This window comes from Ctenocephalides felis, unplaced genomic scaffold (assembly GCF_003426905.1).
Source record: "Ctenocephalides felis isolate EL2017-DRISC unplaced genomic scaffold, ASM342690v1 CF-g0.4_SCAFFOLD_01170, whole genome shotgun sequence".
Taxonomy (NCBI): Eukaryota; Metazoa; Arthropoda; class Insecta; order Siphonaptera; family Pulicidae; genus Ctenocephalides; species Ctenocephalides felis.
In genome coordinates this window covers 45,188,978-45,216,637 of record NW_020537324.1, presented here as the reverse complement: position 1 = coordinate 45,216,637, position 27,660 = coordinate 45,188,978, and the positions used below count along the sequence as shown (strand labels likewise).

The 27,660-nt window shown below is 29.6% G+C and overlaps 3 protein-coding genes across 4 annotated transcripts in view; 1 reads left to right on the top strand and 2 right to left on the bottom strand.

Annotated features, from left to right (window-relative positions):
• Positions 1-177: 177 nt before the first annotated feature.
• On the top strand, positions 178-10,739 carry LOC113366355. Of its 2 annotated transcripts, XM_026607952.1 has the most exons (8): positions 178-300; positions 481-698; positions 2,738-3,864; positions 3,950-4,346; positions 4,467-5,211; positions 5,588-5,858; positions 10,393-10,491; positions 10,603-10,739. In XM_026607952.1, exons 2-8 carry the CDS (start codon positions 518-520, stop codon positions 10,729-10,731), a joined length of 2,949 nt encoding a protein of 982 aa, XP_026463737.1. In that variant the 5' UTR covers positions 178-300; positions 481-517; the 3' UTR covers positions 10,732-10,739. The 2 variants fall into 2 exon arrangements, 1 of the variants encoding a protein (XP_026463737.1); XR_003366273.1 differs by lacking the exon at positions 5,588-5,858.
• A 2,169-nt stretch (positions 10,740-12,908) lies between these two features.
• The window catches only part of LOC113366519 (cytosolic purine 5'-nucleotidase-like), a 55,391-nt gene continuing 40,639 nt past the window's right edge, over positions 12,909-27,660 (bottom strand). The window contains exons 10-12 of the mRNA XM_026608140.1: positions 24,985-25,188; positions 23,264-23,467; positions 12,909-12,937 (exon numbers count right to left, since the gene is read on the bottom strand). Of these exons, the coding sequence (XP_026463925.1) occupies positions 23,336-23,467; positions 24,985-25,188 (336 nt within the window). The 3' untranslated portion in view covers positions 12,909-12,937; positions 23,264-23,335. The remainder of the gene's footprint in view (positions 12,938-23,263; positions 23,468-24,984; positions 25,189-27,660) is intronic.
• On the bottom strand, positions 12,915-20,807 carry LOC113367299 (cytosolic purine 5'-nucleotidase-like). The gene is made up of 6 exons (XM_026608914.1): positions 20,775-20,807; positions 20,496-20,670; positions 17,899-18,121; positions 16,596-16,743; positions 14,659-14,862; positions 12,915-13,141 (listed from the first exon to the last, which is right to left on the bottom strand). The coding sequence occupies exons 1-6, from the start codon at positions 20,805-20,807 to the stop codon at positions 13,010-13,012; spliced, it is 915 nt and encodes a 304-aa protein (XP_026464699.1). The 3' UTR covers positions 12,915-13,009.

Here is a 27,660-nt window from a genome sequence, read left to right as displayed (position 1 = left end):
CGTACTATTTAAAAAAAAACAGTCAGCCTTGCATGTAAGAGTTTTCCTTAAAGTTGGCCAAGATGCAGTCATAGAACAAACTATTTGTATTTTTCCACAGTGTTTAGAATTGTGGCAGATGTCAAGCGCACTCAACAGGCTGCGCGCGACATAGATAAATAAGCATAATAAATGGCGCGCGATTTATGTTATGTATGCTATGGCTGTGGTGTAATATTATTGGTAAACATTCGTAAACATTGTCACTCCATGTACTCCATGTGAAAAGTTGAATAGTATGGAATAGTAAATAAAAACCAGGTGTGTATTCAGTGTTAATACATTATTATTTTAAATTAACTACAGTTTTAAATTTATTCTACAGTTACAAATGATAATAATTTTTTGTTTTTTTTTTCTCTTTTAAATTAAGTTTTTGACAAGTCGACAGTGTTTTGATTTTTCTAATACTTAACCGAACTAAAGTATTAAATGTTGCAGTTATATTAATGAAACACTGTATAAACACCTAAATATAATGGAGTTTTCAAACGGAGAGGAATCTGATGAAAATGATCTCTCGGTCATAACACCATTCAAAATGAACTTGAAATATATAAGAAATATGACCACATCCACTCCAACTACAAGTAAAGATGTTGATACACCACCGAAAAAAAAATTAAAAATCAGCAGTACACAAAGCAATGATTGGGATGGTAAGAATTATAATAGAAAATTTCAATAAATTTGATTTTAATGTGATACTCATTTTTTTATATTTTTATTGCCATTTTTTTCTATTTATTTTCAATTTATTATGGTTTGTAGGTATAAGCTATAGCTATAATTATAATTATAATTATCAATTGATGTAGGAACTATTTCACATCTAAGGTTTAAATATTTAGAAATAGGTAAAGCTGTAAATTATTGTGAGCGCTGGTTTTGCTTTGTAGGCTCAGAAAACAATATATTAATTACAGTTAGTAGAATTATAAGTTAATAATTTCAGGGGCATTCAAAAAAATATATGGATTTGTAATGTACTTTTCAAATATATTTATTATTCTATTAATATTTTGATCTTCAATTCATAAAGATATTTTGAAATTCAATTCATAAAGAGGATTTTATTTGTATTGCAATAAATTTAAAATTCTCTATTACTTTTAGATACATTATAATCATAACTTAAATAAAAATTTAAATATGCTGATTTGATTTTTTACAATACGAACTTAAAAATACTGTATTGGAAATGTTTAAATTTTTACTGCACTATAAATTGTTTTGTTGTAAGATTTTCTGTATATGACCATATAAAATTTTAATATTTTCTAGTCATCAAACTCAACATAAAATAGTTGTAGTTAATTAGATCACTCCCAAGCTATGTTCATGAACTTCTACATTTGACATACATTCACACATTAATAAATTTAATAAACTTTTAGAGAAATATAATAAATTTTCTGTTTCCTTAATTAGAGCAAATTCAGTTGATAAATGGTTCAAAATCTTTTCTAATACTCCATTTATCTATAATTTAAAGTATACTTTTTGCTCTTGGTTCTAACTTTTCCTTTCCTCCTTCTAAATCAAAATTTATTTTTTAAAAGTCCTTAGTAATTTGGAGATTGGAATTAGTAAATTAAACGACATTGAAAAAGGAACTAAGTTTAGGTCATTCGCTTGTAATAATCTTTTATCTTTCATTCATCAAATTCTTTTCATTTTCACCATAATTTAATAAATAAACTAGTGGTGTATGGCATCGTGCATTAAGGCAAATTGCTGGAACTTCCCATATCAGAATTAAATATTCAAGGAAAAAAAAAATGTTTGATTTGATATGATTTTTGAAGGACCAATTTGTTGCAAAACACTGTAATTATAATCTTTATGTGTTTATTTTAAATTAATTACGAATTGTACTTGTATTTACAATATTTTTAATGTATTAAGTATCATATAGGAATCGATTTATTAGTTTTTAGCAAAGACAGGTCCAGCCGTTTTCGAGATACGAAGCAAAGAGTACAAAAAATGGAAATTAAGTTTTTGAGAGAACAGGGCAACCCATTTGAATGATTCAAAAAACTGTTTATGTTGACAAAACGATAGTTTTTTTTAAAAAAAAATTATTTGAAAATAAAAAAAAAATCAGATATATATATTTCAAAAAAATATTTTTTTGAATATCGAAAATAATTTGGTTTCAATTTTAATTTTAGCTAAGGTACTTGAAACAAATAACTTTAACTTTGCAATTCAGTTTATATAATTTTTAGTACTATAAGATAAGGTCATTGAATTCTATCTTCGCTTCGAAAGGGATCATTGAGTTTTGTTTATTTACTTTTCATTTAAACTTATATAAACATCATTGTCCAATTTATATGCTCTTATATTTTGTCTGTAAAATACGAATAATGAAAGGTACAGTATTTATAATAATATATTTGGAAACATCTTTTATTCTTTGACTATTGTATTATTGTAAGGGAAGTTTCAGCAATTTGGCCCAATGCCATACACCACCTATATTATAATGACTTTGTAATAAACATAGGCCCATTTTTCACGCAGCTATTTGTTTTCTTGAAATGTATTTGTAAAATTTAAGGATTTTCTATTTAAATTTCTAATTGATTTTATATTTTGTATATCTCGGTCAAATGGAAGTGTCTTGCATGAATTACTTTAAATGGATTTCAAAAATGATTAAATTACATATAAAAGATTTTATTTTTAGATATTTTAGATTTAGATGGCTATGATAGTTATGAAGAGGAATATCCAGTAGATGAAAAAAATAGTTTCGAGCGAACATGTGACAACTTGAAACTTACAAATGCTCTTATTCAAGAAACACAAATGTTCATAACAAAAAATGAAGAAAAGATAAATGAGCAGAAAATCACTGATAATTTGCATCTTCGAGAGCATTGTGAAATCTTAAAAAATCAATTATCTGAATTAATATCTCAAAAAAGCATATTGGAGGATACATTAAAAGAGCAAGCGCCTAATTATGTAGAAGACCCAGGTGCTATAATTAATGATAACTTTTTGAATGATACTGTTTTGTCAAATAATAATTTTACTCTTAAACCAAAAGAAAAAACTGCATTAAGAGAACAAGCTCTTGACTATATAGAAGATCCTGATGATAACTTTTTGAATAATACTGTTGTGTCAAAGAATGATTTGACGCTCAAACCAAATGATCAGACGATTTTTAAAATTGAAAATTGCAACAGAAATTCATTGTTATGTCAAGGCTCAAAAAATTGTTCTGGTAGTGATTCAGTTAAAGATACTACATTAGTTGCTTTAAGTGAAATGAGTAATAATGATGTTGAAAATAAAACTGTAATTGAATCTTGTTCCAAAAATGTAAAAAATAATCAGGAAATCGTTGAAGTGAAACTAAAAGAAAAGACTACATTAGAAGAACAAGCGCCTGACTGTGTAGAAGATTCGGATGATGAAATTGATAACTTCTTGAATGAAACTGTAGTGTCAAGGAATGTTTTGACTCTCAAAACAAATGATCAGACGATTTGCAAAATTGACGGCTCAAAAACTTGTTCTGGTAGTAATACAATAACTTCAATTAATGACACTGCATTAGTAGTTTTAAGTGAAACATGTGATAAAGGTGTTGAAGACAAAACTGTTATTGAATCTTGTTCCACAAATGTAAATACTCAGGAAATCATTGATCAAAAAGCACAGGCCATAAACAACACAGTTTGCAATTCAATTAATATTTGTTTTTCAAATGATAAAAATAACGAAATACATGCAGCAAATATTTTACAAAAAGCAGTAATTTCTCCAATAAAAAAGAGTAAGAAAGGAGTGTGTGGAGATGAGGTGGGTTATGCTTTGAATATTTTTTTTATATAGTTATATTGATTACATTTATAAAGTGTTATTAATTAAGTACATTAAATTTTAGGATGTTAGTGACAACTCACTTATTGAAAAGAAGGATTCACAAAGTTGTCTCAAAATTAATAATGTGGCTAAAATTGATTCAAATCAAAATGAAGTTAAAAGCATTGAATGCTTCTCAAATGATGAAATTGCTAATAAAATAATGATAGCTAATAAATCATTTGTTATAAACGAAGAGATTTCTAAAACGTTCCAGGAAATACAAAATATCAACAAAAATGAATCCATAAACCATCTCAAAAATACAGCCGATTACACCATTGATAATAAATATATTATTGCTCAGGAAATAGCAAACAGATATTATAAAAACCCTGAACTTTTACATAGCACAGAAATTTCTCCCACCGATAATCTTATTTTATGTCATAATAATATCGCTACTGAAGAAAAAACAGGTAACTTACAAAGTATATTGTACACAACATTAATAGTAATAAATATGTTAATGATATTTTTGGATATACGAGTAAACTGGTTGCAATAAATTTAGTACAGATGAAAATTAATAATTTCAGGTCAATCAAATTTAATGAATACTTATAATAAGTGTGGAGATTCAGAGAATGCTGATGGGGATACTATTAATTTGAATAATAAAATATCATACCTTCAGAGTGACTTTCGAAATAATATTCAACATCAACTTAGAGAAGTTAAAAGCAGTTTAAAAGAGGATAAGATTAATAATGAACAAAGTAAAAAAATGTCATTTGAAAATTCTATACTCTTAATGAATGAGCCAATTTTAAAAGATCTTAATCATATACCATCCAGAATAAGGTCATGTATTAAATCCTATATTGATGAAAGTAATGATAATAAAAATGTAAAATATCGGTCTGATTTAATACATTTGTGTACTCTATCTGAAACAATAGGTGCTTTACATAAAAAACACTATATTGTGGATAAAATTCAGGAGAAAACAAAACTTCTTTTATCAGATTGTGAGGTATTGATTAATAATATAAGGCATAATTTTATGGAGATGAAACACATGTTGTCAGAATATAATTTTGATTTAATTAGACAAGATAGCCAATTCTTGTATGAGTTGATATATGCAATACATCATAAAGATGTATTAAAGAAAGTAAGAGCACCCTATATCAGTCTTGACTCTAAAGAAAATGAAGACAATGATAATCCAAACTGGAGTGTTTTGAAAGCTTTGGAAACTGATGAAGAGAGATATAAAGCGGTACGCAAACGATGGCTAAACTTGAATGTTCCAGATCCTCATATAAATATGACTTACAGGTAATTGTTTTTTACACACGCACACACACACACATGTATATATATATATATATATATATATATATATATTCTAGAAATGTTTATTTGCAGCCAAAGAGTTCAAATAAAAAACATTTCAATAATTATTTATTTTGTACGTTCGACCCTTTATGTGTCTCATCAGCGTATTGAACATGCTGCATGATGAAAATAGTAATGAAAAGAAAATGGGCAGCATACAAAATTATTGTATGCTGTCCACGTTTTGGATCTTTTACTTTTCAACTTTGAGACATATGTCAAGAGCATGATTTTGATTATACAAATAAATATAGAAATATATTTATCATTTATTTGTAAATCAAAGCAAATTTTTTAGTTCATATTATTATTTTAGAACTAGAAGATTTCCATTCCTGAACCTGAATAATTTTAAGAATGAATTTATTCCAACTAAGAATCGTACTGTTTCTTTTGAAGTTCTGTTTGATGCAAAGATTAACAAACTTCATGAACAGAATAACAAATCTCTTCAAGACCTGAATCAAGAAGAAATTCGTGAACTGGATGAGTTGTCGTCTCGTCATTATAAAGAGCAACAAGATTCTTTGTTTAGTTATTACAAATATGAACAAGATTTCAGATTGATGTATCAGAAACAAATGGAGGTATTATTCAGTATTTTTTCATATTGTAGAACTAATCATTTTTCTTTAAACTGACTATTATTTTGCAACATTATTAGCACTACTTAATGAAAATATCGAAAGTTATTACGTTTACTAGAGGTAAAATTGCCATCATAATTAATTTGCTGTGATTGAATTATCTTAATGCTTTTATTCTGCCTTGTTTCTGTAAAGGCCGTTGTGAAACGTGTCGAGAAAATTTATAAATTTCAGTAATAATTTATGTATTTGAAAACATATGAATGTTGATTTTTATGGAAAGTAGCTTTTTACCCAAAAAATGCCGTACAAAAACGGTTGGACCGATTTCAAAAATTTAAAAGCCGTTCGATCTATTTCGATGCGGAGCGTTTCTGAGTTTTGTGCGACGATCGGCCGAGCCGTTTCTTTGTAAATCGCAGAAAAGTGAAAAAAAATTCGTCGACGTTTTAGCCCGCAATCCTTAATCGATTTTTTAAATTCAAAAACCGTTCGAAAGATATTGGTTGGGAATCGCGCTGATGAGTTTTTGGTAAAGATCGACCGGGACGTTTTCTTGTAATGAAGTTTTTTTTTTTTAAAAAAAAAATCGACGATTTTTACTATTTTTTTGACGGTGGACACCATAGTCTTCTAGATCATACTAAAATATTACAGCCCTACAACTACTCGTTTAGCTATAAAAATTCGTCAATGTTTGCAAAAATTAGTATCGTTTATTTTTGACATTTGTTAAAATTAGACCTTTCATCGACGTTTGCTCAAAAACGCCTGAACGATTTCAGAAATTAAAAATCAATTTCATGTATTTCAATGGGGACTATCGTTTATCAGTTTTGTGCGATGAACTGCCAAGCCGTTTTTTTGTAATTTGGAAAAAAAGTGTTAAACTTTAAAAAATATTAGTTGAGAATGATACTGATTAATTTTAGGTGAAAATTTACCGAGCCGTTTTCTCATAAATAACTGTTGAAAAACAAATGTAATCTGATTTTTATGAAACTTTTTTTGGCGATATATATCATCTTATAAAACTTACTGAAATATTACGGCCTTACGACAAGTAGTTTTATTTTAAAACTTCATCAAGAGTAGTTTTTTTGACGTTTGTTAAAATTAAAATTAGACGATATACTTGGTATAATGATAGAGTACTTGATCTTAATCAACATACTAAACCATTAAAGTCTTGCAGAAACTGGTTCAATCATAAAAATTGTTGATTTTTTAAAATTTGCTTTTAGAAAATAATCCGAGTTAACGTGTTCGTTTGTTTTCAAATATGTAGTAAATCCACTCGGAATACTTTTAATAACTCAAAAATTAATTTATTTTTTATTGATTAAGTCGATTATTTAAACATTTCGGGAAGTTTATGTAACTTGCCTCAAGGCAAAATACCAATACCAACTAGTTTTCACCACGCGTTAGGTGCATTGCGGATTCGAATTCTCAGAATACATTATTTCATTATTTGTTGGAGTCAAAACGAACACGAGGGACGTGCTCATCGAAAATACTTTTATCATATTTCGTTGTCAGGAATGTGATAAACAGTGTACATTTAATATTTCCTTTTAAAATGGTATCATGAATTATCATTAGATATAAATGTATTTCGAAATTGAAATGTAATATGTTGAAAACAAGTCAGGTAGCGCTACGCAATATGTTAATCAATTGTATTGTTGAAAATTATTTGCCATTTCATATTGAAAAATAGATCTTCGATCATTATGTACATGAAAATATAATCACGCGTTTTCAAAAGTAAATGACAAATGTCGATTCGTCTTGACCTGAACTATAGATCTATCCTTAAAAAATTGGGAGAAAAAATTTACCTCACGTCGTTTGGAAATTATGAGCTTTTAGGTGCAATCTAGAGCACCTGCACTAAAGCTTTAGGTTTCACTCAAAACCCCATAATTTCCAATGTGAGATTTTTTATTCTATTTTTTTTCAAGACAGCCATGATCATACTTTCACCCCCATTCGGCTTGACGTTGATTTCAGGTACACCCTATATAATACAGTACATAAAATGACTAATATATTATATATTAGAAAGGCAATATATGTATATCATTTTTTATGTATAAGTTATAGATAGTAACGGACAAAAATCGAAAATAAATTTTTTTGCTTATCTTCACGTTTCAGAGGTTTCTGAACATTTTTGCATATCCCAGAAAAAATGGATGCATGTGTGTATGCGTGGAGACAATTTTTCGTCGACCGAATTGAAAAATTAAAAAAGCAATCGATTCTCATTGATAGGGAAATGTTGTGATTAGTTTTTGGCAAAGGCAGGTCCGGACGTTACGGAGATACGGAGCCAAGAGTGCAGAAAATAGAAACCAAGTTTTTGAGTGAACCGAGTATCCGATTTGAATGATTCGAAAAACATTCTGCTTGCGTCGGCAAAACAATGCTTTTTGGATTTTTTTTTATTTCAATTTTTTTTCAAAAAATTTTTTTTTTTTTTTGTATTTAGAAAATAATTCAGCTTTTAATTTTAATTCTGGATAAAGTTCTGAAGCTCACTTATATACTTTAAATAAATAATTTTAACTTTGTAATTCAGTTTTTATAATTTTTATAAATATTAGAAAATCAATTTGCCTTAAGACACTTTTGAAATCGGGTAGAAACAATTTTATCGATATTCTTACAATTAGCTTTAGGCCGTATGGCCTTTGTTTCTGCGGACTTTATCAAATATTTGAAACAAAGTTTGAAAACAAACTAATTTGCTATGATTTTGTAATTTTCATAAAGAATTGTCAATATTGTTATAAATCTGGCGGTTATATAGCTATTGATAAACAGCTATTTCCGAACAAATTGTGATGTAAGTTAGAATTATTCCGTCGAATAAAAAGAGATTATAGCTAAATTACGAAGCGAATGATTTTCATCGTTAATTTTCCCTTTAGATAATTGTACTCAGACAACATAAAGCAATGATAAACATTTATCATTTATCATTAGGAAAACTGTTCATATGTAGACATAGCGGGTCAAATAACGAGAAAACTTGCTATAAATTCTGACAATAAGTGTTGTGAATGACCAATCTAAGTGTTTTTCAATATTCTTTATCTGGCACAAATATCTCAGAGTTGTACAATCAAAGCTAAATGTCTCGAATTTATACAGAATTGCTTTTTACTGAAACAATAAAACTAGGCACCGATATTCGTGAAACTCGTGAACAATTAAGGAAAAGAACAAATACGAAAAACTCATTGATTAAGTATAATACAGATATTTGTTTCCATAAGTGGTGTCAAATTGAATACTGTAGAAAAAAAAAAACATGAAAATTTGCTCTAGTTAGTCTAAATGTAAAAATATGCGTGCGGAATATGTATATTACTTGCACTTACAATTAGATGTCAAAATGCGGTGACTTAAACATTCGTATTTATAACGTTTATGAAAGAAAGTATGTTTATCAAATAAATTATATTTTCAGAATTATTAAGAATTCAACTATCATAGTTTACAACACATTCGTGTCGTGTCATTTGACCCGCTTTGGTAGAAATAGTATAGAAAAGAGTCGGTATAGAAAAGACAAAAGAGTGTTAAATAACAAAAATATGAATTTTTCGATTTTCATGTTTTTTTACATAAAAATATGTGTTTGAAGATGTTATGTTATTATTGAATATGGCGTTCAAAGTTACGATAAAATTGCATTGAGTGCTTATATGATAGTATGTTTGTATACGAGACTGAATAATAGTTACATCAATAATATTTCAGTTTCAAACTTTATTGCTAATATTGTTTACATAGTATGGTAGAGTGTAAAATATGATATAAACCTAAAAATGTATGATACAAACTATTTTTGAAAACGCGATAAAATAAATATAGATTTTTTTCTTTATAATTGTAAAAAAGGTCTTCTACGTAGAAGCTCTGTACGAGAGTATTTTCCAAATGAGTGTAAAATGTTTTTTTTTTTAAGTGTTGACTGTTACAAAACAACTGTGCATTTTATATAAGAAAATATTTTATTTAAAAGAAAATAGAAATTTCAAAGTATTAAATGGGCTAAACAAAGGAATTGGTATACAAGTGCTTCTAAAAAAAAATGTGTTAAGGTTGGACTTCAATGTATGCAGGTAACAGCTCTTAGAGAACTGTTATCAAGGTAGCTATGTGGTGCCATATTATCGACAAAAAACATTAAGATGAAGATGAAAACTGCTACGCATTACTAATTACTAGAGACTATGATAAATGGGGCGACTGTTACCATTAGAACTAATATAATTCCACTTATTCATTTCATTTTTAATGCAGTGTAATTATTATATGTGCTGGAAGCCAGAATCTTGTCATAATACCGAATCAAAAGTGAACAAATTTTTACGAATCATACATATATATTTTGTTTGAAAAATATCATGTGTACATAAACGAAAAAACTTGTTAAGATAAACGTGTACACATATGTATATTATTTTTTATATTTTTAATGCAATATGTGCAGTAATTTAATATTTTTTATAATTAGGAGACAAGATTTGCAAAAGAAAAATTTGGTCAACAAAGGCGGATGATATTGACTGAAAAAAATTTTAAACTACGCTTATTAGAGTCCGAAAAAAAAGATGTAAGTATCTACTTTTAACTTACAATGTATGTTATATTTTATTTATATTTGATATGCGATAGAATTTTTTAGTCGCAATTTAATTCAATTGGTAAAACATATTTATTATAGGCGCAATCGTTCTTAAAATTTTATGACGGATTAAACGGCCAGAGGGCTTTGAAGATATCTGAGGATGATTTGCAAGAAGAGTTGGAAATTGATGAAATGCTTTCATTATACTCTAATTTTTATAAATAATATTTTATATAAGTTACATTAGAAAATTTCTATGAATTGTTTTTTTTTTGAAAATTTTATTGTCGTTCAACAATTATTTTTTATGAATGTTATTTTAAAATGTTTTTATTAATTGCCAAAGAAATAAACATGATCTCATACTTTGATTAGTTGTACTCTAATGTTATACATTATTATATAAGCATGAAAAAAAATCTTAAAAAACAAAATCTTCTGACCAGAGGTCTTGAAAATTGACAGATATGAATGCAACATGATTTTTTATTTTTAATTTTGCCCTGTTGTGGTGATGTTTTCTGACAAGTGCTAGTGACTAAGTTTGTGTGATTCTCGAGCCGGATTTTATAATTGTCTGTTATTGTGTTAATGTCGTTTTTACATATTAATCAATTCGGTACATACCTTGTGGCATTCAAAATTGTTTTTAGTAATTTATTTAGGCATCTCTGAATTTTCAAACTTTTGATTTTGAAGCTGAATCCACATTCAATGTAACATTTTTCTCATATGAAGATTATATTTTATTAATACGTTTAGACTTTTTACTTTTAAATATAATCCAGTCTTTATGCTGGGTTCTGGATAATTTGTTTTGTATGAAACTAGGTGATATTGTCAGTTTATGTTGAACAAAGCTTACACCGACATTGTCATCGTCATTGGGTTATTTATCCTGACAATGAAGACCTAACAGATAATCTTCTTTTGTAAAAATTTTTAAGATACTCTATAAATGCGCGTTTCACGTGATTTAAGTGGTTAGGGGTACTTAGAGGCAGGGAAAAGTGAGAATTTTCAGTATTTTTTTTGTTATTAAACGACGTTTTTTACAAAAGTACAAAAATAGTATTGCGGCATTATTATACAATGTTTTGACTTGACGTAACAAAAAATTCAGAAAAAAAATATTTCCGAAGTTATAGCTGTTTTTGCTGACCCAGTTTAAAAAACGGTTCTCGCGGTGACAGTCATAACTCCTAGGAGATTCATCTAAAATCAACCAAATAAAAAAACATAGTTTTATAAATAGATAATTCTGGGCCTAATCGAAGCTTTTCGTTTTTTTGCAAAACTTAACAAAATGGCGGCATGAGAAAAAAAAATCTAGATTTTTGGGAAAAAATCAACAGTTAATTGGTCTTAAAAAAATTGAATTTATGGAAAAATAAAAATTATTCGTTCAGGCTCGAGTTTATTATGTATTCTGAAAGCTGTATAAATTTCATTATAATCTACTTAGCGGTTTTTGAGTTACAGTTGTCACCAGTTCAAAAACAGTTTTGGGAAAAACGCGTTTAAAGTTTCACATTGAATTTGCGTACAGAAATGCGAATTATAGGTTTACTTAAGCCGAGTCATCTATTTCTGGGCCATGTAATAGTTTATCAGTCATTGTGCAAGTTTCCAAAATTTCCATTTGCTGTTGCCTACGAAGCAAACGATCTGCCACTTTCACACGTGCAGCATCCAATTTTTCAGCATACCAATGGAAATTATACCCACAATTAGTTTCTAGGGTATCCATACCATTAATAATGATTATGTATATGTATTCTGAAGTTTGTACGATAGTAAAACTAGTATTCACGGTTTTTGGGCATATTTTTCAATCTATTTTCAATTTTTTCAATTTTTTTTCTGATTATGGATTCAATCTTGAACTACATATCTTGAAAGTGAATTATCATTGCTGATATCGTAAATCGGTTTGAAAGCTTTTAAAACATCAGGAGGTAAGGGAGAATAATCTTGAGTATAAGTATCGAGCTCTCCACTTGCGTCAGCGCGCTGGTAAGAGTCCAATGACTCAAAAAGTAATCATAGGATCAACTTGAAATTTTCAGAAAATATTTTCAAGATATTACACTTAACGAAAATGCAAAAAAATAAAAATCGATTTTTCAAAAATTTCAAGTACCCCTAACTCCTTAAGTCAATATATAGTCTCAAGGAAAGTAATTATTATTATAAATAGAAATAATTTTTTATAAGTTTGTTAACATGATTTATTTGTATATGTTCATGACATTATTTGTTAATAATTTGAATGAAAAACGATTTATGAATATATGAATTATTTTATTAACTATGTGCATAAACTTTTTATTTTATTATATAATATATTATATACTATATATATATATATATATATATATATATATATATATATATATATCTGCGCGATTTGTAGAAATCAAGAAATTGAATCTATTTCATCTTTCCTTGCATAATAAATATACTATTTGATAAGCATTTATTTTCGAAATAGAATAGATATTCAATTCTCTTGATTCTTGTCGAGCGATTTTTTGTCTTCATCGTCCGAACAATCTTCATCGTGGTTATGAGTTACGGAGCGTGGTGTTTCTGGTCTATGATGCGGAATCTGCGAATTCATGCGTTCCAATATCTAAAATTTGAAACAAAAGTATGAGTAAAATCCTAGATGTTTTTGTAAAATATATGGGATGCGATTGAACTAACCGATAAGTTATGATACATTGCTATAATTTTCTTTTAAACTTAATTTTCTTTTTGTTTATTAGCGCGAGTTGCGGTCTGGCTCATAACCGTGTACGATCTTCACGACTTTGCACCTATCACAAAGCTGTTTCAGACACATAAAAATCAAATATTCTTTCTAAAATATTTAGACAGTTAAGGAAAGTATCAAGGTGATTAACCGGATTAAAATAATAATAATAATAATAAACCATTTAAATTATTAATGATATAATCATGTCGATAACGTGATCTTAAGTATGGAACCTTAATAGTTTAATTATTGACACTTACTTAAGAAAAATATTACTTCCAAGTGTTGGACTAAGCTTGAAGTCGAGTTACTTCGATAAATAATTGGAAACGATCTGATTTTAGTGCTCAGAAGTCTTTACGCATAAAACCATTATCCCAGCTTGCCATTATTATTTGTTGTTTTTATTAACTGAAATCATTGTTTTAGCTTGGCTTCAGCAGAATTTTATTGCATTAGTATTTTTTAAGTTAAGCATTTGAATATAGGTGAATTATTTAAAAATATGGGAATAATGAACTTCTCACAGCGGCGCGTGCTATTCATTTGGCATTTATGATTCCGTTTGTCAAAATTATATTCACATCTTTAACAGAAATCAGACTTTCCGTTCTATGAGCTTTTATGCTCAAACTTCTTCTTTTTACGAAGTATTTAAATTACAACCCAACGGTTAAACTACTTATATTTGACAAAATTTCACTATTATTCTTCATCTTCTATTGCTCATACATACTTAATTAGGTGCCGCATTGCTAAAAAAGGACTGTTTTTACTTGGAAGCGTATTTTGTATCTATATTTCCTTGTGAAAATCGATATCGTAGCTCGATATCAGTATGATTACGAAAAACAAAAATTTGATTGTTTTCAAACCACATTCTAATTTTTTCGATATTTTACCACATAATTATAGATTTTTTTGTGAGATGACTCATAAATTTATTTCAATAACATAGTCAAGACGATCATTATCAATATTTATCACCATTGCTAGGCTTTTGAACCTGAAATAATATTTTCACAAAGTGCGAACTTCATGGGCTGTTGTGATTTGACAGTCACATAATTTTTAAAAAGATTTTTTTTCATCTGCATATCATTATTTATTATTATTTATATAATTATTTGTTCTCCTACTTTCGAAACAAAAATTCGGCACATAGAAGGTTATAATGCAAACCAAAACCTAAGTATGTTACAAAAGTCCATATAATTTTAAGAGTAAATAAACACTTAGACATATTTGGCAACTGTTTACTATTGTAAAGTATATTATTAAAAAAGAACTATTATATTTTTGTAGATGCATTTTTTTGGCATTTAAAACGCAAATGATAGAAATCTTGAAAGCAATAAAGAAAGATAATAATGTTGAATTCCAAAATATACCTTTCCGGGCGTAGCTGTATTATCCAAGTCGTTCGCGTTTCTTGTTCTCGATGATACCATCTTGGGATCCATAATAAAGCTTTGCTCGTGTGCTACAGTTGATTCATGTGGAAGAAGCATTGATGGCGCTCGAAACATGAATGAGAAGGGGTAGTAAATCAAATTAGAGAATGTTGCCGCATACAGATCTGCATATCTTACGACCTGGAAAATAATTATTATTAATAATGACATAATTACACTATATAAGAAGCATTTTTCTCTAAGGCTAGTTACATGAAATTCCCGATATGTTTAAACAATCGATATAATCAATATTGAATTTGTGTATGATCTATCTGCCTAATAGTCTACTTGTTTACTTCATTAAGATTCTACCTGTGTAATTGTCAACTTGTCTTCTTTTATACCTGCCTACCTGTCCACCCGTTTACCTTTTTGCTTGTGTATCTAATAACCTCTGTCTATCTGCCTGCTAGTGTGTACATATAGAATAATAATGACTGGTAATGATTATTTCAGACCACCAAAAATATTTATTTTAACTTTTTCCCTGCAACTACCAAAACCGCTGCACCTGTCTTAGTAAAAAAATCTCTTCGCCAATACAAGTAAAATGTTTAAATCATTCGAATCTGATGCTTTGTTCACTCAAAAACTGTCATTTTTTTTCTCTTTGCCCTCTGTGGCTGAACATGTCTTTTCCTGAAAACTAATCAACGTCTCGAAATCAATACGAATCGAATGTCTTAAAAATCATTCGAGCCGGTTGATCCGTGCGCTCGAAATCGTGGATGAAAAAATTGTATCTATACAAGCACATATATACACTCACAGACAGAACACGTTTGTGCAGTAGTTAAGGTTACTCTAATGTTGGTGGCCCAAAACAAAGCAGAAGGATATTACTACCTTCAGTGGTTACCAAGGTGCTAACATATGTTGTTTCCTTATTTCGCACAATGTCGGAGGAACCACAGTGTGTCATTTCAGAAACTCTGCCTCTCTTAGTATTAGCAGATGAAAGAAGAAATCACAACCCAGAAAAATTAAAAACAGAAGAACCGCAGCCACAGTGAAGGAAAGATGGACGCATAGTCTTAATCTAAATATCAAAGCTAAATCGCAAGCTTGGAGGAGTTAAATTTTATGTTACACAAATGATGTAAGGGTACGACTGTTTTCGAGCCTACCTTCACCGCTTCAAGAACGATAACTCGCCGGTTTGCCCATATTGTTTAGGCGAAATCGAAATAGCCGAGAAAGGGTTTTTCGTGTGCCTTGTGATTTAGTGCACAATGGGGTGGTGTAGAAGTGATGTTAACCAGGAGAATTACTCGAGATACTCTCGTGGAAGTGATGTTTTTAATATGTGATCAGATGTTTCACATATAAAGTACGAAACGATTTCAAGTCAAATAAAAATTTGATTATAATAAGGCACCAAAAGTGCACCTTTCTGATGTCTCTTTGATAACACGTTTCGACAAAACGATTGATCGCACAGTAAAAACATAGCTGTTTAACAGTTTGTTACTACCATTTTTTTTAAATTAATATATATAGTAAAATATAATATAAAATTTTATAAATTCCATATGGTGATCCGATCGTCTAACAAGTTGCGATAAGTTTAAAAATTCCTATGAACGAGTTCATTCAAATTTCCAGTTTTGCGCGAATGAACTGAGGTCGACGGTAACCATTACATTAAATGGTTAACATACCATTACCTTAAGCTTCTAAGTCAAATAAATTAAAAGCAATAATTATCACACAATAATATGAGCGAAAATTGATTTTGATAGTCATTATTAACCGAGTAATATTAATAAATACAAATACATATTCTTATATTGTAGTCAATTTTTTTGGGGTGGATAAATATTATTCTTTGATTAGTATAACATTTATATTAATTGATTTATTTCACTTACCTGAGATGAGAAGAAGGTCTGTCGTGAACCGGACCTAAACAGAGAGCCCATCATGCCATATGCTAAATCCATTTTATGTGTAACGTCTCTTATGGAATTACGAAGTTTGCTTATGTCCGGTTTTTCTTTATTACTTGAATCCAAATCTCTAAAAAGGGAAATGTATTATTTCAATAAACAAGTTCGATGAAGAAATTTTGGATGTTATTCCGAATCGGAAAGGATAAGGATTCAAAGAAAATCATATTTTAGCTATTTATCTGAAATTACTTATAATTTTTTATATTATTTGTAATTAAAATTGCAGCTTAAACAAAGGCTTAGTTGTGCCTTCATATCATGCGCCACATAAAAGACAATGTTCTGGAAAACTTAACAACTGTACCTAAATGATATAAAGAATATCATTATCACCCTATCATGATTATTATAATGTAGGCAATAACTGTACCTAAATGATATAATGGATATCATTATCACCCTATCTTTCAAAGTCTTTGATTTTTTTTAAATCGATTCGGTAGTATGAGCTTAAATGTGGACGAAAAGTTTAACACTTTTTTCAAATTTCAAAGAAATGGCTCGGCCGATCGCTGCACAAAACTGAGAAACAATAATCCACATCAAAATACATCGATTGACTTTTGAAGTTTTGAAATCGGTTCAGGTGTTTTTGAGCAAACTTTGATGAAAGTTATAATTTTGACAAACGCCAAAAAAACGACACTAAATTAAACGATTTTTTAAAATTAAACGACTTGTCGTAGGACCGTAATATTCTAGTATGATCTATAGGAGTATGGTATCTACCGGCAAAAAAAAATCATGAAAATTGTCTAAAAAATTTTTTAACACCTTATTACAAGAAAACGGCCCGGCCGATCTTTACCGAAAACTAATCAGGTCGATTCCCAACCAATATGTTTCGAACAGTTTTTGAATTTTCAAAATCGATTCACAATTGCGGGCTAAAACGTGGACGAAAAATTTTTCACTTTTCTGCGATTTACAAAGAAACGGCTCGGCCGATCGTCGCACAAAACTTAGAAACGCTAGTCCTCATCGAGATACATCGAATGGCTTTAAAATTTTTGAAATCGGTTCACCCGTTTTTGAGAAAACGTCGATTTACGGCAAAAAATCTGTTCACACACACACACATACTTTTTCCAAATTTGGTCTCATTCGATTCATAATGGCTTGAAACGTCGAGAAAACGTAAAATTAGCAATTCAGTTTTTTTATGAAAACATAAACTTCTCCTTCGGGAAGTTAATAAGAACCAGTCTATGTTAAAACTCACTTGTAGACATCTCCGAGCATCACATCTAAATTTTGAAGATCTTCAAAAAGTTGACATTTATCTGTCCAAACATGTAGCTCGTGAACTAATTCAGGAACGACCAGAAATGTTCTCCAACCACGAATCTTTTTTGATTTTAAAATATCGCCAAAGATATGATCGCCTATGTACAAAACATCTTTACCTTTAGCTCCTATAAGTTCAGTAAATACATCACTCGATCCTGCAAATATGAAAGATTTGCTATAATATTAAATAAACACGATTAAAATGGACTAAAAACTATTAACCCTCCGTCGGTCGGAGTGGTCTGGCCAGACTTTTTTCGACTTCAATTTTAAAAAAAATACTTCTAGTAATCCTATCGACTTGTAATTTCTTGACTTTTTCTAAAATTTCATTAGCTGTCGATCAATGAAATCAGGATGAAAAAATGTACAGAAGGATAATTATAAGCATATTAACTTTTTTATACTTCGAACGGTCGGAGTGGTCTGTCTAGACCAACCATACGCGTCTGAAATATGACGCGTTTTGATTAGACTTTTGTCTTTCTTCTGGTATTTTCTATTCAAACTGCGTTTTATATATTATTTGCTATGTGTTGTAACATGAATGTTGGTATTTACACGTACACAAACCTATCAAACTTATTGGTTATCGCAAACATTGAATATCAGATGAATAATGCGCACATTATCAACAATTTTTCTACCGGTTCTGCGTTCGAAACTTTTTTTTGCAAACCTGCAGCCGTAATTATGCAGTTCAATTGAAATTATATTTTCACTTTGAGTTTTACAGCTCATTCCAAAGGCGACCACCTCATTTCGTTTTCATTTGAATTTCACATTCATTTCGAAGGTACCGAAGAAGAATAAATATTGTTTTTCATTAATATAAAACAGAAAAATTAACAAAAAAGCGACGATTTTTTTATATTTCTATGATTTTTTTTAAATATTTTTATTAGAGGCAAGCTCAACACATGCAAAAAACGGCAAGAAAAAGAAAAAATCAAAACTATAAATATTTATTTCTAATAATCGTTATTATATAAGACACCAAAAACTCATTTATCTCATATGCATGTAAAATGAATGGTGGTCCAGCCAGACCACTCCGACCGTTCGAAGGAAAATAAATATCCGACCGACGGAGGGAGGGTTAATATATTCCTAGCATTTTGAGCATGAGATTTATTTCCAACGATGTTATATTATACTTATTAATTTAATAAGAATGATTGAGATACGTCCTGATTAGTTCCAGCCAAAAGACGAGATAAAAAACTGGTAAAATTTTTGGAAGGCGGGTCTAGATGTTTGGGATATTCAATAAAATGGTACAAAAAATTGACATCTGTCGATCGAAAAAGATCATTACACATATTCACATCGAATTATAATATATTTTATAGAGATTTTAATAAGTAAACATTTTTTTCACATTTCTATGGGTTTTGTGATAATGTTTAACTGCGACTATATTTCATTCATTGCGTTTCTATATTTCATTTATATTTCTTCTCTAAAAGAGCTACGCAGCCAGTTGCGTTGTTTGCTTTGTTTGCTTTGTTTTTAAAAAGAATTCAAGATTTTAAAAAAAAATCAAAATTAGATTTGAAACACATTTTTTTAAAAACTTCTAAATTCTCAAAAATGTAATTTTTTCAAAGTTTTCAAAAAATGTTGCTTTTTTGAAAATTTTAATTTTCGGTACGGAAAGTTCCAGCAATTTGCCTTAAAGCACGGAGTTGAACTTTAGCACCATTATTTGAATTTTAGATTTATCTGATTTAAATATTTTAAACATTTAATTTTTTTATTATTTATGATGGGGGGACGTGCGGATTAGTTTTTAACAACGGCAAGTCTAGCCGTTTCTGAAATAATGAGCAAAAAGTGCTCAAAAAGAGCAAAGTGATGGTAATTTTTGAAAGAACGGGACACCGGATTAGAATGATTAAAACAATCGATTCGTATTGACGGAGTGAAAAACTGACTACATTTCTGTAAAGGCGAGTCCAGCAGCTTCGGAGATGCAGAAATGCCATTTGATGGTCAAAAATAGTCTTTGGACATATGCACATCAAATTATAAGTTATTGACGGAATGAAAAATTGATTGGATTTTCATTATAGCTCAATCAAATGTCCTCGACTTCTTCGGTAAACATTCGGTTCGTAATGTCGGCGAGATGTGCTAGTTAGTTTTTTCGAAAGGTAGGTCTTTCGGAGGTACGGAACAAAGCTGTAGAAAATGTTTATGCAGTTTTTGAGAGAATGGATCATTCGATTGAAATGATTCAAAAATTATTCTTATATTCCCTTAGTTGGCGGTGTGAAGAAATGATTGGTTGTTGGGGAAAATAAAGCAAAAATATTATTTTAGAAAACATCTGAAATAAATATCAGATTTTATTAGAATTTCAAAAATGTGAAAACGTATCAAGTTATTCTAAAAGTTTCAAAATTTTGAAAGATTTGAAAGTTTCCTTATATAGTTAAAGTATATGATTTCAACTTTGCAAATCAATTCCGAACTATTTCATTATTTCACATCATTCTTATAAGAATGAGATAAAGTAGTACTTACCGCCACTATAGACTTGACCAGGTTGTAATGGTCCCATATGCGTGCCCACTTTTAACGATCCTGTTCGAGTGTCAACCTGACGCAAAATTGTACCTTCACCAAAGAAAAGAGGTTTGTGTGCATCTACCACTATTACGCCAAAGTAAGTTTTCCAGTCTCGATGAGGATCGTCTGGCTGTAATATCAATATTATTAAGTTACAAAATTATATAGTTTAAGCTAACGATATGCGATATTATTCATCTTATGCTTCTATAATTACTAACTAAATAATTATACTTTGTTTTCAATTAGGCACAGGCATATGTACATTTTTAATTAAGCAAGAATGTCTGTTTCTGCGCTAAAATTCTGTTGATTTTATTATACAACAGTAATGAATTTATTTCGATTACAAAAATGAAGTGTTTTTTAGTTGAACTTATCTAAAGCCGTTTCTTTGCAATTTGAAAAAAAGTGTTAAACTTTTCGTCCACATTTGAGCTCATCCTACCGAACCGATTTTAAAAAATCAAAAACTGTTCGAAAGATATTAGTTGGGAATGTTACTGATTAATTTTAGGTGAAAATCTACCGAGCCGTTTTCTTGTAATTAACTGTTGAAAAAAAAAATTTAAGCCGAATTTCATGGAACTTTTTTTGGCGATATACATCATGGTCTTATAGAACTTACTGTAATATTACGGCCTTACGACGAGTAGTTTAATTTTAAAAATTCGTCAAAGTTTGCTAAAATTATTATCGTTTTTTTTAAAGTAGAATTGATGAAGTATATTATTTACACATTTTTTATTGATTATGTCGATTATTTACACATATCGGGAAGTTCATGTAACTTGCCTCTAGGCTAAATACCAAACCAACTAGTTTTTTAATTTTGCCCTGTTGTGGTGATGTTTTCTGACAAGTGCTACTTAGTAACTAAGTTTTTGTGATTCTCGAGCCGGATTTTATAATTGTCTGTTATTACATATTAATCAATTCGGTACATACCTTGTGGCATTCAAAATTGTTTTTAGTAAATTATTTAGGCATCTTTGAATTTTCAAACATTTGATTTTGAAGCTAAATCCACATTCAATGTCACATTTTTCTCATATGAAGATTATATTTTATTAATACGTTTAGACTTTTTACTTTTAAATAAAATATAATCCTGTCTTTATACTGGGTTCTGGATAATTTGTTTTTTATGAAACTAGGTGATATTGGCAGTTTATGTTGAACAAAGCTTACACCGACCTTGTTATCGTCATTGGGTTATTTATCCTGACAATGAAGACCTAACAGATAATCTTTTTTTGTAAAAAATTTTAAGATACTTTATAAATGCCGCGTTTCACGTGATTTAAGGGGTTAGGGGTACTTAGACGCACGAAAAAATGAGAATGTTCAGTATTTTTTTTTGTTATTAAACGATGTTTTTTACAAAAATAGTATTGCGGCATTATTATACAATGTTTTGACTTGACGTAACAAAAAATTCAGAAAAAAAATTATTTCCGAAGTTATAGCTGTTTTTGCTGACCCAGTTTAAAAAAAACGGTTCTGGCGGTGACAGTCATAACTCCTTGGAGATTTATCTAAAATCAACCGAATTAAAAAAATAGTTTTATAAATAGATAATCCTGGGCCTGATCGAAGCTTTTCGTTTTTTTTTGCAAAAATTAACAAAATGAGAAAAAAAAATCTAGATTTTTGGGAAAAAATCAACAGTTAATTGGTCTTAAAAAAATTAAATTTATGAAAAAATAAAAATCCTTTGATCAGGCTCGAGTTCATTATGTATTCTGAAAGCTGTATTTTCATTATAATCTACTTAGCGGTTTTTGAGTTACAGTTGTCACCTGTTCAAAAACAGTTTTGGGAAAAACGCGTGTAAAGTCTCACATGAATTTGCGTACAGAAATGCGAATTATAGGTTTACTTAAGCCGAGTCATCTATTTCTGGGCCATGTAATAGTTTATCAGTCATTGTGCAAGTTTCCAAAATTTCCATTTGCTGTTGCCTACGAAGCAAAGGATCTGCCACTTTCACACGTGCAGCATCCAATTTTTCAGCATACCAATGGAAATTATACCCACAATTAGTTTCTAGGGTATCCATATCATTAATAATGATTATTATGTATATGTATTCTGAAGTTTTTACGATAGTAGAACTAGTATTCACGGTTTTTGGGCATATTTTTCAAACTAGTTGCTTGAAGCTTTCAATTTTTTTCTGATTATGGATTCAATCCTGAACTACATATCTTGAAAGTAAATTATTATTGCTGATATCGTAAATTAGTTTGAAAGCTTTTAAAACATCAGGAGGTAAGGGAGAATAATCTTGAATATAAGTATCGAGCTCTCCACTTGCGTCAGCGCGATGGTAAGAGTCCAATGACTCAAAAAGTAATCACAGGATCAACTGGAAATTTTCAGAGAATATTATCAAGATATTACACTTAACGAAAATGCAAAAAAATAAAAATCGAAATCGAAAAATTTTAAGTACCCCTAACTCCTTAAGTCAATATATAGTCTCAAGGAAAGTAATTATTATTATAAATAGAAATAATTTTTTATCAGTTTGTTAACATAATTTATTTGTATATGTTCATGACATTTTTTGTTAATAATTTGAATGAAAAACGATTTATGAATATATGAATTATTTTATTAACTATGTGCATAAACTTTTTATTTTATTATATAATATTTTATATACTATATATATATATATATATATATATATATATATATCTGCGCGATTTGTAGAAATCTATTTCATCTTTCCTTGCATAATAAATATACTATTTGATAAGCATTTATTTTCGAAATAGAATAGATATTCAATTCTCTTGATTCTTGTCGAGCGATTTTTTGTCTTCATCGTCCGAACAATCTTCATCGTGGTTATGAGTTACGGAGCGTGGTGTTTCTGGTCTATGATGCGGAATCTGCGAATTCATGCGTTCCAATATCTAAAATTTGAAACAAAAGTATGAGTAAAATCCTAGATGTTTTTGTAAAATATATGGGATGCGATTGAACTAACCGATAAGTTATGATACATTGCTATAATTTTCTTTTAAACTTAATTTTCTTTTTGTTTATTAGCGCGAGTTGCGGTCTGGCTCATAACCGTGTACGATCTTCACGACTTTGCACCTATCACAAAGCTGTTTCAGACACATAAAAATCAAATATTCTTTCTAAAATATTTAGACAGTTAAGGAAAGTATCAAGGTGATTAACCGGATTAAAATAATAATAATAATAATAAACCATTTAAACTATTAATGATATAATCATGTCGATAACGTGATCTTAAGTATGGAACCTTAATAGTTTAATTATTGACACTTACTTAAGAAAAATATTACTTCCAAGTGTTGGACTAAGCTTGAAGTCGAGTTACTTCGATAAATAATTGGAAACGATCTGATTTTAGTGCTCAGAAGTCTTTACGCATAAAACCATTATCCCAGCTTGCCATTATTATTTGTTGTTTTTATTAACTGAAATCATTGTTTTAGCTTGGCTTCAGCAGAATTTTATTGCATTAGTATTTTTTAAGTTAAGCATTTGAATATAGGTGAATTATTTAAAAATATGGGAATAATGAACTTCTCACAGCGGCGCGTGCTATTCATTTGGCATTTATGATTCCGTTTGTCAAAATTATATTCACATCTTTAACAGAAATCAGACTTTCCGTTCTATGAGCTTTTATGCTCAAACTTCTTCTTTTTACGAAGTATTTAAATTACAACCCAACGGTTAAACTACTTATATTTGACAAAATTTCACTATTATTCTTCATCTTCTATTGCTCATACATACTTAATTAGGTGCCGCATTGCTAAAAAAGGACTGTTTTTACTTGGAAGCGTATTTTGTATCTATATTTCCTTGTGAAAATCGATATCGTAGCTCGATATCAGTATGATTACGAAAAACAAAAATTTGATTGTTTTCAAACCACATTCTAATTTTTTCGATATTTTACCACATAATTATAGATTTTTTTGTGAGATGACTCATAAATTTATTTCAATAACATAGTCAAGACGATCATTATCAATATTTATCACCATTGCTAGGCTTTTGAACCTGAAATAATATTTTCACAAAGTGCGAACTTCATGGGCTGTTGTGATTTGACAGTCACATAATTTTTAAAAAGATTTTTTTTCATCTGCATATCATTATTTATTATTATTTATATAATTATTTGCTCTCCTACTTTCGAAACAAAAATTCGGCACATAGAAGGTTATAATGCAAACCAAAACCTAAGTATGTTACAAAAGTCCATATAATTTTAAGAGTAAATAAACACTTAGACATATTTGGCAACTGTTTACTATTGTAAAGTATATTATTAAAAAAGAACTATTATATTTTTGTAGATGCATTTTTTTGGCATTTAAAACGCAAATGATAGAAATCTTGAAAGCAATAAAGAAAGATAATAATGTTGAATTCCAAAATATACCTTTCCGGGCGTAGCTGTATTATCCAAGTCGTTCGCGTTTCTTGTTCTCGATGATACCATCTTGGGATCCATAATAAAGCTTTGCTCGTGTGCTACAGTTGATTCATGTGGAAGAAGCATTGATGGCGCTCGAAACATGAATGAGAAGGGGTAGTAAATCAAATTAGAGAATGTTGCCGCATACAGATCTGCATATCTTACGACCTGGAAAATAATTATTATTAATAATGACAGAATGCAGTGGCGTAACTAGGCCACCCGGGGCCCGTGGCAATTTTTTTTATGGGGCCCCCATCAGTAAAATCAAGTGGTTTTAATTTAATTTAAAAAAAAACTCGAAATTTTTCAACGTGTTGATTTAAATGTTATATATATATATATATATATATATATATATATATATATATATCCACGATTTGTAATAAATTGTATTAAAAATGAGTAAATCTACTTCGACTTATTTATATTTTATGGTTTTAAATTAAGAAATTATTTAAAATGTATAAGTACAAGAAAACATAAAAATAAAAATAATAAGTCAAAATTAATAATTAATAGTACAATCAGTTTGTTTTGAAAATCAAACATAAAATTTTTGTGTTTAAACATTGTAATACATGAACTATAGAAAGGATTTTTTTATGCCTGAATTCAACAGGGAAAGAACATAGTACTTTGGGGTTAAAAATAATTATTACATAACCTAACATTAACAATCAATTTTTCACGAGTTTTCTTAACAATCAAATCCTTTTTAATACTTTTTGAAAACTTCATATTCGTCATATACTCGCTGGCCCATTCTGGTGAAGAAACCTATTTAAAATATGCATAAATTTGGAATGAAATAAAAACAACAATTTAATTTCAATAAGGTATTTATTATTTGAAATCTTTTCTTCGTGCTTTCTGTTCTGCAAAAGTGTCTATGACATTATCAAAATTTAATGAACGAGCCATAGTATTTTCAAAACTTAATAAAAAGTTTTCTATTAGAAGCATATTATAGAGCTTCATAAATAATATTAAAGAAAATATTAAAAAAAAATCACAACACTCTAAAATTATATTTTTACATTCTCACACGCTCATGTTTTGTTTTTCGAAATTAAATTTATTTAGAAGAAAATTTTCATGTTTATTCTAACTTTTGTTATTAGTGAAATAAAACCAAAATTTGTTAGATTTTACTAATTTTTACGCGTATTTGGGACCTCCGTGGCCTGGACAAAATAAGACTCTTCAAAATAATAATCTTACATTCCTCGCGGACTTTTTACGCGTATTTGGGGCCCCGGTGGCCTGGACAAAATAAAACTCTTTAAAATAATAATCTTACATTCCTCGCAGACTTTTTTACACGTATTTGGGGCCCCCGTGGCCTGGACAAAATAAAACTCTTTAAAATAATAATCGTACATTCATCGCGTACTTTTTTACACGTATTTGGGCCCCCCGTGGCCTGGACAAAATAAAACTCTTTAAAATAATAATCTTACATTCCTCGCAGACTTTTTTACACGTATTTGGGGCCCCCGTGGCCTGGACAAAATAAAACTCTTTAAAATAATAATCTTACATTCCTCGCGGATTTTTTACGCGTATTTGGGGCCCCCGTGGCCTGGACAAAATAAAACTCTTTAAAATAATAATCTTACATTCCTCGCTTACTTTTTTAACGACATTAAATTTGGTTGAACTAAGTTTTCATGATTAATTCGTTTTTCATGATTTTTTTATATTATTAATGTTTCTTACGGACATTGGGGGCCCCCTGGTTTGGGGGCCCCGTATATTTGATACGGCTGATACGACGGTAGTTACGCCCCTACGAAAACATAATTTTCAAGTAAAATAAAGTATTAGAATATAATGTAAAAATATTTCTGAGCATGCGTCCTTTTGGACCGGGGCCCCCCCTTGGGCCGGGGGCCCGTGGCATTTTGCCACCCACGCCACCCTATAGTTACGCCACTGACAGAATGACACTAGTTGCATGAAATTCCCGATATGTTTAAACAATCGATATAATCAATATTGAATTTGTGTATGATCTATCTGCCTAATAGTCTACTTGTTTACTTCATTAAGATTCTACCTGTATAATTGTCAACTTGTCTACTTTTGTACCTGCCTACCTGTCCACCCGTTTACCTTTCTGCTTGTGTATCTAATAACCTGTCTATCTGCCTGCTAGTGTGTATATATAGAATAATAATGATTGGTGATGATTATTTCAGACCAAAAATATTTATTTTAACTTTTTCCCTGCAACTACGAAACCGCTGCACCTGTCTTAGTAAAAAAATCTCTTCGCCAATATAAGTGGCGATCATTCGAATCATTCGAACCTGATGCTTTGTTCATTAAAAAACTGCCATTTTTTGTTCCCTTTGCCCTCCGTGGCTGAACATGTCTTTTCCTGAAAACTAATCAACGTCTCGAAATCGATACGAATCGAATGTCTTAAAAATCATTCGAGTCGGTTGATCCGTGCGCTCGAAATCATGGATGAAAAATTGTATCCGAGACACGTTTGTAAGAACACGTTTGTGCAGTAGTTAGGGTTACTCTAATGTTGGAGGCCCAAAACAAAGCAGAAGGATATTACTATCTTCAGTGGTTACCACGGTGCTAACATATGATATTTCCATATACCGTCTGAGTGCCTTAAAA

Excerpts from the sequence above, each read along its gene's own strand:
- LOC113366355 (XM_026607952.1), top strand. The coding sequence starts at position 518 with ATGGAGTTTTCAAACGGAGAGGAATCTGATGAAAATGATCTCTCGGTC. Across the intron at positions 699-2,737 it reads ACAAAGCAATGATTGGGATG|ATATTTTAGATTTAGATGGC; the intron begins GTAAGAATTATA and ends TTTTATTTTTAG. Across the intron at positions 3,865-3,949 it reads AAGGAGTGTGTGGAGATGAG|GATGTTAGTGACAACTCACT; the intron begins GTGGGTTATGCT and ends ATTAAATTTTAG.
- LOC113367299 (XM_026608914.1), bottom strand. The coding sequence starts at position 20,807 with ATGTACATATGCCTGTGCCTAATTGAAAACAAA. Across the intron at positions 20,671-20,774 it reads TGTGCCTAATTGAAAACAAA|CCAGACGATCCTCATCGAGA; the intron begins GTATAATTATTT and ends TTGATATTACAG. Across the intron at positions 13,142-14,658 it reads ATACAGCTACGCCCGGAAAG|ATATTGGAACGCATGAATTC; the intron begins GTATATTTTGGA and ends TTCAAATTTTAG.